Here is a 15170-nt window from a genome sequence, read left to right as displayed (position 1 = left end):
TTTGTAATATAATGAAATAATGATGCAAATATTAATAATAATAATAACAATAAGAAGAAGAATTATTGATAAACAACAATAAGACAGAGGGTCATTTTATCCAGAGACCAGGCGAGCTACATTTAAAGCCAGTGTAGCATCACTTCTCCTAATAAGATCTGAATGTAATCCAAAATATTAATACAAGCTGGTTGTTTCGACCTGTTTAAGACTTTTCTCTGAGTTTCTTAAAGAATGTTTCTAAGGCAGCATGGAATTTGTATCTTCAAATGGGGACTTACGTGGACAAATACATGGTGCATAAGAGATCTTCATTATATTATATATTATCTATTTGCAATCACAAAAAACAGGATACAAAACTCTGTCTGTCTCCAAACAATGACCTCCACCCTGTTTCAGTACTATGGACAGATCTCTTCTGGACACAACAAACAGTGCTGTCCTTGGTTCTGAAATCTGAAACAATTCCCTATATTGTTGTTGATTTTAATTTTGTTATTACTGCTTTGACTGTCTTTCTATTTACACAAAAAGATTAAATGGAGAGGTAATAAATATGGAAGCAAACACTAACGAATAAACGGGGAAGTAAAATGTATCCAACAGTACTGAGCAAAAATGTTGAGGTACCCCTCAGTTCTTTACATTTTGCACGGAAAATTAGAAACATTTATTGAAACATGTCCAAACATAATTAAAAATACAGTACATCTGCTCTAGTTTTTTAGGCCTGTCACTACTTCTTTTCTTCCGTTTGCCCAGCTTTCCCCTCCTTTTAAGAGCATATCTCAGGACACCATGCTGAGATATGCACGTTTCTGGCTAAAAGCTTAAAAAAAAAAAAAAAAAAAAAAAAAAAGGGAATAAATGATGCGTTTTTGAGACTAGCTGATAGCAACAGTGCTACTGATACGAACTAGTTCTTTGTTGTTATGTGTAGACACAACACTGGTTCATTCCTCGAGTTAGGTGCCTTTTCATTTTACATCTGAATGATTCATTGTGGTGTGGTGCTTAACAAACAAACAAATCTTCTGAAGATGGTCAGCTATGAGGACTGGAATGAAAATAAGTGAGAAAAAAAAAACCAGTTTCCAAAGAAAAACTTCTGATGAACTACTACTCAAGACCATTACAAAAAATTACAAGGAAGTAGGGTAACATAGTAAAAAAAAAAAATTAAGACTGGCTCAAGAAATTTCCACATTACTGTATGTACAAGACATTTTGTGATCCATAGCTAATTCGTATATAGCACACAAAACTTCAGCTAGTAAGCAGAAACTATGACTACAAGGCTACGATATTTCTAAACAGCCTCGTATTAGAAGACTAAAATTTAAATGTTTAATCTTTCCTCTATATCTGCTTCTTAGTCGACATATATTTTCGTTCCTGGAAAATATTCATGGCTCTTTAGGAATTAGATATCACAAGCACAGGTCGATGAAATAAAACAAATAAAAATATAGATATATATATATATCTGTGTTCTAGATGTACGCGTTTCGAAGTTATGCACGACAAACTTTTCCTGCCGCTTGCCGTCGCTACGCATAAACACGGAAGTTACAATACTTTGGCCGTGTTGCATTCGTAAACAACCGAAAAATCGGAATTCCTCCTCTCAAACCCGGAGAAATGTCTAAAATATGGTAAGATTACTTAACTGGGATTTCCACCTTACGTAAAATCCATACAAAATAGCACCCTAAAAATTAACCATACTTTCTCTATTTATATCGATGTTAGCTGTCTAACAGTCCTTTAAATCTGTTAATTTTAATCAAAGTTCATTCATTTCATAATCTTTCACTGAACTTTTTCACTAATGGCTTTTAAGACCGTTCCTCACTTAACTCCAAGTGGATTCAGTTGCATATTTGTACAATGTTAAGCGTGCGGAGGTCGTAAATTATGTCTTTTTAAGTTTAAAATATTCCATTTCCGAGGCACTTTAAACGCAACACCAGTCTCATGTGTGCTAAATCAAGCTAGCTACCTCGAGAATAACTTTAAAGTATTTTTGATATTTCAGCCCGACAGCCAGTTGGGCTTCCACGTTTCTCATGTGTGCAGACGTCTCCTCGTCATGGCGGAAAGTGTCCGAGAAATCTTTTGACTGTTAAAACCCATTTAGGCGTCTTGAAAATACCAAGGGTCAAGTTTTAGCTAGGTTCTGTTAGCTGATCATTTCAGAAGAATGGAAAATAAAAAAGAGAAAACGTTTCAGTTCGTGGTCATGGGGGGTGGCATCGCTGGCGTGACATGTGTGGAGCAGGTGAAATGAGATGAATGGCATGTAAAAGCTTTGCTAGTACAATGCGTGTGCCATGTAGCTACTTAACGTACATGTTAATCTACATTGACAGCTGTCGTCCCAGATTCCGTCCGCTGACGTGGCTCTGATAACTGCAGGTCCCCACATCAAGGCAGTGACCAACTACAAGCAGGTCAGAGGGACATTGATGACGATGATGGTGGCGGTAGCTCAGTGGGAGCTTCATCTCTGACAGTTATGGATTTGTTCTCACAAACTCCCACGTTACAAATGCATGTGCTCGTGTATTTTAAGTCATCAACTGTACTAAAAAAAGAAATAATCAGTATTTGATTATGATGATTCATTATTCACTGTTAATTGCCCCTTGGGGATAAATAAAGTCATTCTGATTCTGATGATTCACATACAAGCTGCCTTTAAAAACATAATATGATCATCGTGTACACACTGTATTTTACTGTTCGCGTTTGACAATCAACAGGCTATCTGATCACTTCTCTGAATGGCTTTTAATGCTGTAATTTTCCACTGTCCTCCTTTCAAAGGTGTCCAGGACACTGGAAGAGTTTGACGTGGAGGAGCAACCATCTAGTGTTCTGGAAGAAAAATTCCCCAACCTTACTATCATCCATTCTGCTGTCAAATCACTCCACACAAAGTCACATGTAAGGTCACTGTTTGGCCGCATGTAGGATGCGTATGTGACAGTAAAGGCCACATATATTGTTTACTTACTGTAATTATAGCAGAGTGCAAACAGTGATTTCATGCAACAAATCTTGATGCAACAAGCACTTTTCAATTACTGTTAACTGTGTACTATTGCCACCTTGTGGACATATGGTGGGCAGGTTCCATGGAACAAGAATGAGATTATTGTTGCAGTACAATAATGAATTGAACAGTACCTCCTTTAGCGTATCCATTACGCTGCATCATTCTTCAGGACAACAGAGGAGATGGTGCGTCCTCTGTCTCATGAAAATAAATGATCAACATAACTGTCAAGAGACTGCATTTTATATCATAACTTGCAAATATGCAAGCAATTTTTGAAATATGGTAATTGAAATATAAATGTTGTTATACTCTGCCTGATATGAAAATTTGCTGCTTTCTTTGAAACACTTTGTTACGAGTTTAGTGACATGTCTCGTAATCAAAGGTAATGAGCCAAATCAAAGCTCAAAGTGAGGTGAAGGTTGTCGTGCAGGTCAGTCTGTACTGGTTGTGCCTTCATTTTAGATGTCAGCTTTTAGGATTATCAATAATTAATTTGACTTGAGAGGTGCTGAGAGCTTTAATAAAGGTGAGTGTAGCAGATCTTCAGCTGGAAAAGAAAATATGAGTGGGCAGCACTCTTCACTGTTGCTCTTTTTTGTTGGTTATGAAGTGATCCACTGTGTTATGGCCTGCATAACACGACAAAAAAAGAACATAGGGTGAAGGATTAAGGATGAGATTTGGTTTGGTGAGATTTTTAAAAAAAATTTTTACATTGCAACCTCCCTTCTCAGGGATTTGCGTCTCCTCCTGGATCCTAAATTAGGATCTTTTGTGTGTTAGGCAAATGTGTTAAATGCTTACAAGTTTAGGAGAATTAAAAGACGACCTTTATGTTTAAATCACAACTTTTTTTCAAGAAACTGAGGGTGTGAGAGACAAGAGTTAAAGCTCAAAATTGACTGCCATTTCCCTTTTAATCCTCCTCCTCCTCTTCGTCAGTGTGTGGAAACTGCAGATGGCCGAGTTTTTGGTTATAAGAAGCTGTGTATCTGCAGCGGTGCCAGACCCAAGCTGCTAACCCAGGACAACCCTTACGTGCTGGGGATACGGGACACAGATAGTGCTCAGGTACAAGCCAAATCTTCTGAATGTTTGTGTAGCTAGTAGCATTTGGGTCTGAAATTCCTGAGGAAACTAAGCTCATAAGACTTTAATAGTAACACCAAACAGTTTGTCCAAAGAAAACAGCTTGACTGCTTGTCCTTGTATTTTAGTCCCTCTTCTCTAGTCATTTCCTCTCCATTAATGTGATATTACTTAACTGGATGTGGCATTATCCACTAATTACCAGTCTACTAACCCTTTGAGCTTCTGTACAACTAAACAGTGTTTGAATTTCAGCTATTACAGCTTCTGTAAGATCTTATTGGTTTCATTGAACAAAAAACTAGGTGTTTGTGTATTATCTATAGCTGCATTAATTACACATAGTGATTAAGTGTTTATAAAATGAGGGGTGTCTGTAAATGATTGTGTTTTATGAATAACTTTTAAACATAGATGATTCAATAGTTCTCTTTGTTCTTTTAAAGGAGTTTCAGAAGCGGTTATCCAAAGCTAAGAGGATTGTTATTGTTGGGAATGGAGGAATTGCTTTGGAATTAGTGTAAGTCTGCTGTAGCCAGAATGCCATTTGAGCCCACAGTTATTCATGCTTTACTGAGTACTTGTGAACTTTGTGATCTTTAGGTATGAGGTGGAAGGCTGTGAGGTGATCTGGGCGGTAAAGGACAAGGCCATAGGAAACACCTTCTTTGACGCAGGAGCGGCACAATTCCTCATCCCATCGCTCGAGGCCGACAAACCCCAGGCAGCTGCCCCCTGTAAGAGGCCTCGCTACACTACAGAGGAAGCAGCTCCCGGAGGCTCACACACCTTCACAGCAGGTTCTGTCTTTTCCTTCCTGTTCTACACTTCTGCTGTTCTCTCCTTTAATACAGAAAAAAGTATAGAAAGCAAATGTTTGTCTTCTCTCAGATAGAAGCTCCCAAGCGTACGGTCATGGTCCTACGGATTCTGGAAGTGCCCTGGGTCCAGATTGGCATGAAGGAATAGCTCTTCGAGGAGCAGAGCAGGTGAGATGCTGTATGCGTGTTTGAAGTCTGTGGGGAGTAACAAAGGCTAATGTTCTGTTTGAACAAGGTCCTAAAATGTCTTACATGTTCTGTTTCTGTGGTAGTTGAATTTTCAGAATGTGTTTTTAACTATAAAACAGTACAGTTAATTTGGGAAATTAGTTTTGTGATCTTTATCCAAATGCATGTCACTTCCTCTGTGTTGTTCCGCCTTTCTAAGATACCTATTGTTATATTTTACAGTGCAGTTAAATGGGTTCACACCCTAACGGCCATTAACTTAATAGCATAGCTGTGGGTGCCTTCTGTTGGTTCATTATCAAATTCATAGTATCAAAATCCCTCTTGAACCTTATCTTGCTATTCAACAGCTATATTAGAAAGTGTAGAATGTCAAATGTGATTAAACAAGGATTGAAACATTTTGCTAACATTGCAAATAAGGTTTAAAAAGCTTTTTCACCCAGGTTGTACTTCTTTTTCAGTCATACTGACCACTCAGTTTTAACTGTGCATTCATAAAGTGCTTTATTCTAAAAGCTTTCCTGGCCTGTTTAAAATCATCAGTTAACCAATCATGTAAATCTTTTGACTGTTGGAGGATCAGTCGAAGGCACATAGACAACATGAAAATTCTACACACACACAGACCCAGTGCAAACAACCACAACCTTTATGTGGTTGACTTATGCGTTGCCTAGTTCAGCTGTTAACCTATGAGATGTTACAGAACTCTTCCCATAGATTTCTATTCAAGTTTGTTTCAGTCCCATGTCTCCTCATTATACAGTCACAGTCAAAAGAAAGTACACCATCTGTCAGTTCTAGGATTTTACATATCAGGGCACAAAATTGCATAAATACAGATCTGAAAGCTCCAGACCTACAAACTGCCAAAACCTCTGCTTTTAGAAAGGTGCTCACACTTGCTGATGATGAGTTAATCATCTGCATTTGATCAGCAGCACCTGACTGCTGCTTACCCACTTAAGTCATACGGAAGCAGTAAGCAGTGGTGTTCCACACACTAGTTTTGTGTTTCATCTGATCGCGTATTTAACTAATTCTAAGATCTGCTCAGATGATTTTTAATTTGTCTTGATATGTAAAACCTTAGACCTGAAAGAGGGCTTCTTTTTACTGTGACTGTACAATGTCTCTAACAGATGATCGAAAGGTTGTTTTTGTCAAGGTTCAGACATGGCAAAAATGCAAAAATGCAGTGAGAGAAATGGGGAAGTGGTTATTTCCACTTCAGCATGCAATAATAGCGTAGGCTGTAGTGGTGAGACAGCACAGAATTACTGCTAACCTTGTTCACAACTACACGAAATGCTGAAGCATGCCATAGTGGACACACAGGACAGATAGCAGACAATCTAAAGGTTTAACAGTATTAGGTTCCAAAATTTCTTTTTGCTTCTTTTTAACATTGTTTTACTAACCATTTCAACCTGGTTGCAATAACACTAGCCTAATAAGATCTAAATTAATGGTTGTAGCTTATGTAAAAAGTTTAAAAAAAAAGTCTGTGAAATACAGAGTTTTTGGATTACTAGGCTCAGTGAGTCCCTGGTTAGCAACACAACCACGATTTGTCTGACCAACAGTCAAAAATCCACACTTACTGTATTTGCAGGAATTAAATATCAAATAATGTGTTGCACTGTTTAATGGTAGGAGACACGTTTAGTTTATAAAAGCCTGAGTGTAGCACATCATTTATCCTGTCATACTGTCCTCCTGTTCTGACGAGTCCCCTCACACTGCTGGCATGTGCTCAGGTGTCCCGCAGAGTTTCAGTGGAGTACCAGTGTGAGGTGGAAAAGATCTTCACCTCTGAGGTGCTTCATAAATCCCCACAGCAAACACTAAGAACCGAGTGTGGTGAGGATTAAATTTACTGCTCTGTGTTTTTCTCTAACCCTCCTCCTTTCTTGCTCACTTTTTTTGTTTGTTTTTTTACACTCTGCACTTTGTCTCATCAGGAGACTGGCCAGTTTACGTCCGGCTGACTAATGCTAAGACATTTGGCTGCGATTTTGTTGTCAGCGCCACAGGTGTCGTTCCAAACACTGAGCCCTTTCTCCAAGGCAACACGGTAAGAAAACTCATCCATATGCAAAGTGGAAATTCCTAGTGACTCTGCCAGAGCTTTCAGGCTTTGGGAACGTTGTTGTTTTGCATTATTATTAAATGCGTTCGTGCCATTTGTCATTCATCATACAGTCATGTTTCTGGCCAGTACTGTGTTAGATTTTACCAAAAGTTGTTGAGCGGAACACAGTTTCATGACTGTATCTGCTACGCTACATTAAATACTCCTGTTCCCACATAAAGTGCCTTTTCCCTCTTGATTCCCAAGTGTTTCAACCTCACTAATAGTACACAGTCTACCTCTTCTCGTGTCTGCTCACATCGATGTAATGTACAGTGTTTTGCAAGGCAAATTGCATGAGACCTACTTGTACAGCTTATCTGTTTTTGTAATTGGAAATGTGGTTTTAATGCCTCTAGATGTCAGTAAAGGACAGGTGAGCTTTTTCATACTCTGGTTTTTCAGGCTGTGTAAAGCGACACTGCATCAAAGTCAGTGTAAAGTCTACAGCAACCACTCTGATTTACTTATATGTACTCCATCTTTCCTTGTTTTGTTTGTTTTTTGTTACTGGTGCTGATCACTTCTTTGTGTGAAAGTTTGTGGTTGCAGACGATGGCGGCCTACAAGTAGATGATCACATGATGACATCCGAGCCAGATGTGTACGCTGCAGGTGACGTGTGCACTGCGTGCTGGGAGCAGAGCCCTCTGTGGCAGCAGGTAAAAAAAACATTCAGTTAATCTACAGTGCAGCATTTTTGTCCTTTAAACATTACGTACTGCTCATGTGAATTAAGTAATCCAGTGTAAAAATTAGAAAAAGTAAATGGTAAATGGCCTGTATTTGTATAGCGCTTTACTAGTTCCTAGTCATCCAGTCATCCACCCGTTCACACACACATTCACACACTGGTGATAGCAAGCTACATTGTAGCCACAGCCGCCCTGGGGCGCACTGACAGAGGCGAGGCTGCCGGACACTGGCGCCACCGGGCCCTCTGACCACCACCAGTAGGCAACGGGTGAAGTGTCTTGCCCAAGGACACAACGACCGAGACTGTCCAAGCCAGGGCTCAAACCGGCAACCTTCCGATTACAAGGCGAACTCCCAACTCTTGAGCCACGATAGTGTACCATGTGCTCCCTGATTTTTGACTTAAAACAAAATTATAATGCCAAGCAACTGTTTCTGTTTTAAGCGGCTTCTAGATGTGGAAAACAATTAAAAGTTAGATAATTAGATGTATTAGCTTATGCCATGGCAAAGCATCCATCTGTCCATCTGCAGTTCATAGGAATTGCTACTCCTGGACACAATGAGCAGCTAATCATCTTAATTGTGCTCAAGGTCAAGATTGAGATCTTATGGGTCATTTTACAGCCACAGTTTTCACAACACTCACTACTCCTAGAGCATTGGACAGATTTTAGTGAAACAAGATTCATTTGTCCCAGATATGACTGTTTGCAAGGCTTCGTTATATCCCTGTGCATTTGAATTCTCAGTAGTTTGTACAATACAACAAAACTTTTCCATTTCTTTCTGTGAAACAAGCTGTGAAACTGTGATAGATGTGGGTTTAAATCGACACTGAAAGGTGTCAGTTTAGACCCAGCGTGCCAGCAGTAATTCAGTTCGCTGACTTAACGACAAGTTTAACAACTAATGGTTTGAGAAAGCCAGCGCTTGAACAGGCTTACAAAGCTAACTGCACTGCATGGTGAAGGTGTTTCAAACTTTAAACAAATGAGATTAGGAGAGATTATTTAAGGAAATAATTATATCTGGATTTTATTTTTTAAATTAAGAAGCATTTGTCAATATTTTTAAACTCATTACTTTATGAGTGACTGGAGTTTGTTTTAGAACTTAGATTTTATGCTATTTATGCCTTTTTTGCTGCTCTTTTTTTAAAACTCATTCTTTTAAACTGTATTTATTCTTTTTAAACTGTATTTCTTATTGCACTGTAGAGGCTGGTGAGAAACAGTATTTCGTTTCAGGCTGGGTAACACCATACGAAATGATAATAAACTCCTTGAGTCTTCTTTACTTTGAAAAAATCTTTCCCCTCACGGTGTATTTTATTTTGTTAGTTTAATCTTATAAAATGTTTAATTCTGCTTTTTTTGTTGCTGTAGTCATCCTCTAAAACATGATCGCATACATACACATAAAGATTTTTTGCTAAAAAGAAAAGTAGGCCGTAACGTTTCATACACAATGTTACGTAAAGACATTGACACTTCGTGCAGTGTTAGAAAAGTGTGGAGAGCAGCTGTTATATTTGCACTCTAATGCATATTTGAATGTAACGCTGTGTATGTGTGTTGTGTACAGATGCGTTTATGGACGCAAGCTCGTCAGATGGGTTGGTATGCAGGCCGTTGCATGGCAGCACACAGCCTGTCAGAACCAGTGGAGCTGGACTTCTGCTTTGAACTCTTCTCACATATTACTAAATTCTTCAACTACAAGGTAAGAGATGTTTTACTAAAGTGCAGCAAAGTTATTTAAATGATAACTAATCGGTTAAACATCAACTATGCGAAGTGGAAAGGTTTTCATTCTTTTCAAGGTGATTTCGCAGGGCCGCATGGTTTTAGCCTCAAGGTTGATTCACGGTGCTTTTTAAAAAACATGTCTCCTTCTGATTATTCCACAGGTGGTCCTACTGGGAAAGTTTAATGGTCAAGGGCTTGGGCCAGACCATGAGCTGCTGGTACGCTGCACTAAAGGCCAGGAGTATGTCAAGGTGAAACTGCAGGGATAAACAGTGTGATGACAGTAAATGGTAAAAGGACGGGTACTTACAGTGCTGTGAAAATGTGTTTGCCCCCTTTCTGAACTTTTACTTATTTATTTTGACATATTTATCAAACTTAGATGTTTCAGATCATCAGACAAATTATATCAGACAAAGATAACCCGAGCATAAATACAAATGCAGTTTTTAAATCATGACTTTATTCATTAAATGGAAAAAGCTATCCAAAACCACCTGGCATTGTGTGAACAAGCATCTGTCCCACCCTTGTTAAACCATGACTAAGCAGTTTTCAAAAGCTGAGTTAACTTTCACAAGCTACACCCAGCTTTGTTTACTGCCAGACCTGTTGAAACAAGACGTTGTTTGCAATAGTGATGTAGGCTGAAGTTCTCAAAAACAGCACATCATGTCACAATCTAAAGAAACTTAAGAACAGATGAGAGAAAGTCATTGACATCTGTCAGTTTGGGAAGGGCTATAATGCAAGGTTTTATTTTCTAAGGTTTTATGACTCCAGTGAGATAATGGCAGGGATAGCCATTAATACACTATCTACAAATGGAGTTTCAAGGCAAGAACAACTGCTGACGAAAAAGACTTGTCTCACATTTTCCAAAAAAACATCTTGATGATCCCCAAGACTTTTGGGAAAATATTCTGTGGAATGGTGAGACAAAAATTTAAGTTTTTGGAAGGCTTGAGTCCCGTTCCGTCTGGCATACAACTAATACAACATTTGATAAAGAGACAATCATACCTGCAGTCAAACATGGTGGTGGTAGTGTGATGGCTGGGGACTGCTTTGCTGCTTTAGGACAACTTGCTGTAATTGACGGAAACGTGAATTCTAACACAATTGCCTGAAGCTCAAGCACGCTTTGGTTACGCAGCAGATCAATTATCCAAAACACCAGCATGTCCACCTCTGAATAGCTTAGAGCAGGGGTGTCCAATTCCAGGCCTCGAGGGCCGGTGTCCTGCAGGTTTTAGATGTGTCCTTGATCCAACACAGCTGAATTAAATGGCTAAATTACCTCCTCAACATGTGTTGAAGTGTTCCAGAGGCCTGGTAATGAACTCATCATTTGATTCAGGTGTGTTGACACAGGGTGAGATCTAAAACCTGCAGAACACTGGCCCTTGAGGCCTGAATTTGGACACCCCAGGCTTAGAGAGAAAGACAAAATAGAGGTTTTTGAGTGGCCTTGTTAAAATCCAGTCTTGTATCAGACTGACGACCTTAGCACAGTGCTGAAGGGAGGGCTTTAAAGTTGTCTGTACTGAAGTGTGCATGCACACGCAGAAATACTTTTTCACAGCAGTGTAGCTTCTTCAGTCTCCAAAATTAAAATCACCAAAGGCTAATCTGGAGCCCAGAAACCAATTGGAGCTGTCAGGGTGTCTTTGTCTTTTGTATACAGTCTCTGGCCAATATTAATATTTTGTCCATCTCATGCCAATTAAATGTTTGTTCCAGGTGGTTCTCAGTGGAGGGAGGATGGTGGGAGCAGTGCTTATTGGAGAAACAGACCTGGAAGAGACATTTGAAAACCTGATACTCAACCAGATGGATCTGACGCCATACGGAGAAGAATTGCTTAACCCTGACATTGACATAGAAGACTACTTCGACTGAGCTCTGCTGGAGAGTTTGAACAATAGCAATTAGCTGTGTGAAAGAAAGATTATGTTTGCAATAGTAAATGAAATTATTTATTTTTGCTTTAAATAAAACAAATTTCTAAACCACATGCACTAAATTGTTGGTTGAAATATGTATTAGGAAAAAGTATTTTTGTAGCAGTATATACAATACCTTGCAAAAGTCTTGAGCCATCCCCAATTTCTTCGGAGGTTCCTTGCAAAGGGGAAATGGTTGCAACAATTTATTGAAAAGTGCAAACAGACACTGACATTTGTACAAGCTTGAAAGTCAATATTTGGTATGACCACCTTTACTCTTCAACACAGCCTGAACTCTCTTAGGCAACATTTCTTGTCATTTCTTTAAGCAGTCTTCAGGAATAGTTCTCTACGCTTCTTGAAAGATATTCAAAGCTCTTCTTTGGATATTGGCTGTCTCTTGTTCTGTTCTCTGTTAAGATGAACCCACACACTCATTAATATTGAAGCCCAGGCTTTCGGGAGGCCAGTCCATGACTGATAGTGTTCCATTGTGCATTTTTCTATCCAGGTATGCTTTTACTGTGTTATCTGTTTTTGGGATCATTGTCATATTGAAATTGAAGCCATTGCCATTTCAAATATTTCCAGATGGTATGTATGGTGATTCAAAACCAAGATTTCTGATGAGGCTTCAGTGAACAGTAGATCAACTGGAGGGCGAGATACATCTCTCATCGCTGGATTTTTTCATATGCTTAAAGACAAATACTGTTCATCTGCTATAGGTTTTAGGCCTGACAGTTTTTCTGACAGTTTTCTCAGGAAACCCTGCATACCAAGTTGACATACACCAAGTTTTTTTTAATTACCAATAGCTCTCTGGAAATATTTTTGTTGATGCCAAAATACTATTTTCTACCTGTGAAACAACATTATCTTCCATTGATTAAAGAAGCAGGAAGGCGTGTTGTGTAACAGGCTGTTAGCAACAAAGTGCCTGAAGATAGAATTTTTTGGTTCTTTGCCAAGTTATGTTTAGATATGCTGACTAATCCCTGTGCTGGTTAATCCCTTGAGTTAGGTTGTGCCTTTTCTATGCTTAAATTATTTATAGATCAGTGTGTACTGGCTTAACAGTCTTTAAAGAAAATATCTGAAAATTAGTGTCAATTTCCAAAGGAAAATGTTGAAAAACCTTCAGAAAGTATTGGAAGCTATTGCTCAATAGCACTTTTTAAAATTCCAAGAAAGTCAGCTGCTTGGATTCAAATAAATGGAAATGGGTGTGGCTGGAGATTTTCCACAGCACTGTAAATCCATCACTTTATTGTCATGGTTTAAACTCATCATGTTGATTTAAATCAGATATATACTGAGGTATAAGATACACAGGGTAGTATGAAAATGGCATGCACTAACACTCACTTGGCCCATTGATTTTAATAGGCAAACGTGTTCTTCGTGAGAGCGAAAAGGAAAATCTCTTTGTTTCTATGCTGTCCTAGTAACTCCTGATCAGATTTCAGCCTGAAGAGTAACTAGAGCTCCTCCCAGGCCTCAGCAACAATCTAGATTGTGCTGCCCATTGTTACTGTGAGACGTTGCTTTTGTGGTATTACTATTTGAAAACCCACCAAATGACAAAGGACAAGAAACATTAAAGGTAGTTTATTGATTTAATGATGACCAGAATGCCCACCCACCCACTTCTCTTGTATGTTTACCTGTAGGCTTGTGTTTGTAGGCCAGTGGTTTTATTTAGGCATATCTATTGACTGATTGGTTGAGTGAGCACCCAAGGTTGAGCTGACTCACTGGATTTGAAAAGTGACTAAAAATAGGGATGTAAATGAGCAACAACAACTGTGCAACACAAAATGATATCCTTGTCTTTTTAGTAAAGAAATATGAACAACTAATTCCTCTGCTGCTGCTGCTGCTGCTAAAGTTTCTCTGGGCTAGATGACATTTTCCAGTTTTGGTCAGTTTGAGTTGCCCAGCGATCAGCAGCAATTGATTGATTATACTGAGTGGTTTTCCCTGGTGTACCTGCACAGGTGGAAAATGGGGAATTGTTTACAGGGTGAGTCACTGCTTAGGTGGCCAAATGAATCAAGATAAAATTCAAGTCCTTGTTTATATGCAAACTGCTGCAGTGGAAGGCAGGGCTGAGATGCCAGGTGCCACTGTAGACAGATTGTGTGTTACTAAGCAACTGAGATCAGGCATAAATATTAGTATGGCATAAAAGAGAGAAAAGAATTAAATGCCTAGTCAATTTCCTGCTGTCAAAATTGATATCACTGAAAATAGGCACATATGAAAACCAAATAAGATTTTGAAATCTGTAATAATCTGTTTTAACTGACTGATTGATTCATTAACCGGAAGTCCCAACTACACCCAAATTTTGAGGGGGTGGCCAGTCCCCCGCCCACTGGCATGGGTGATTATAACAAATTCATAAACATGGATTTTGGTTCCTTCCATTAAAAACATGGCGTGGCCAATGGCTGAGTCTTGAAGCTTTAAAATATTTAAACCTCATACAGATTAAGGACATTACTAATGCTCTGTTTTCATCTTAGCATTTAGAAAAGGTAATTGAATATATGTGTTCTTTTCCAAGTAACCTATATTTGACAACAGCATAATATAAAAGTGAAAATTATGTTTTTGGCACATTTATATTTTTTTCATATGGCCACTCCTATGAAAAAATTCTGGAGGCACCCCTGCCTCTAGGTCGCACCCATCATCGGGAGGACAGTTGAAACCGTTGTAAGACATTGCTCAACCTCCCCATTATATATTTGCTATTGACGTCACCTGAGGCAGGGTGTGATTTGGGGTTTAAACACCCCAGGGATGGGAATAGGTCGCAGGTGCATTGAGGAGGATGGAAATCTCCATGCTGATGTTCATCAGAAAACCACAAACACACACACAAAGTACCTATTCTTTGACTCCCCCACCCACTGGTGCTCCAGTGGGTGGTGGGACCTTGTGGTGTTGAGGACCCTACACCACTGGCAAGAAAATGATTCCTCTAAAGAAGAACGGAAAGAAAAGCAACACATAAATGCAAAGAAAGCATCTAAAACATGCAGTTAACCTTAAGTGGGCCTTTATTATATCAACAAAGATGTACAGGAAAGAATTTCAGACACCAACCAAGGAGGAAGAGAACGACAGTTGAAACTACATTGCATTTCCTTATGTAACAGGTTTGTCAGAGAACTTTTTTTTTTATTCAAGCATGTAGCTCTTGCAACATAGAAACTGGTTCATCCCTAAGCCCAAACAGACAAACACCATAGTCCATGCGATGCAGTGCAGTGAGGAGTGCTTCGACCGCTACTTCAGCCACTCCACAAAAGCATGGCATAACATAGGAGAGCCACCTCAACACGACAAGACTCGGGTGTACACCTGTGCCTTAAGGACAAAGGGCGTTCTTTTGTGGACGCCAATGTTCACATTTTCGACCAGGAAGACAGGATGGTTTCTGCGAACAAATATTGT

The 15170-nt window shown here is 39.1% G+C and overlaps 1 protein-coding gene across 2 annotated transcripts; it reads left to right on the top strand.

Annotated features, from left to right (window-relative positions):
* Positions 1 to 1530: 1530 nt before the first annotated feature.
* Positions 1531 to 11772, top strand: pyroxd1 (pyridine nucleotide-disulphide oxidoreductase domain 1). 2 transcript variants are annotated; one of them, XM_005451776.4, is made up of 13 exons: positions 1531 to 1658; positions 2376 to 2456; positions 2833 to 2952; positions 4013 to 4141; positions 4606 to 4679; positions 4763 to 4959; positions 5051 to 5148; positions 6933 to 7035; positions 7137 to 7249; positions 7846 to 7968; positions 9590 to 9727; positions 9915 to 10004; positions 11497 to 11772. In XM_005451776.4, exons 1-13 carry the CDS (start codon positions 1656 to 1658, stop codon positions 11653 to 11655), a joined length of 1428 nt encoding a protein of 475 aa, XP_005451833.1. In that variant the 5' UTR covers positions 1531 to 1655; the 3' UTR covers positions 11656 to 11772. The 2 variants fall into 2 exon arrangements, with proteins under 2 accessions (XP_005451833.1, XP_005451832.1); XM_005451775.4 differs by lacking the exon at positions 1531 to 1658 and adding an exon at positions 1944 to 2284.
* Positions 11773 to 15170: the final 3398 nt, after the last annotated feature.

The sequence above is a fragment of the Oreochromis niloticus genome, linkage group LG17 (assembly GCF_001858045.2).
Source record: "Oreochromis niloticus isolate F11D_XX linkage group LG17, O_niloticus_UMD_NMBU, whole genome shotgun sequence".
NCBI classification, from domain to species: Eukaryota; Metazoa; Chordata; class Actinopteri; order Cichliformes; family Cichlidae; genus Oreochromis; species Oreochromis niloticus.
This window is presented reverse-complemented; position numbering and strand designations above follow the sequence as displayed.

Bases quoted from the DNA above. Each gene is read 5' to 3' on its own strand.
- pyroxd1 (XM_005451775.4), top strand. From the start codon at position 2,207: ATGGAAAATAAAAAAGAGAAAACGTTTCAGTTCGTGGTCATGGGGGGT. The intron at 2,953-4,012 runs GTAAGGTCACTG...CCTCTTCGTCAG, and splicing joins CACTCCACACAAAGTCACAT to TGTGTGGAAACTGCAGATGG. The intron at 4,960-5,050 runs GTTCTGTCTTTT...GTCTTCTCTCAG, and splicing joins CTCACACACCTTCACAGCAG to ATAGAAGCTCCCAAGCGTAC.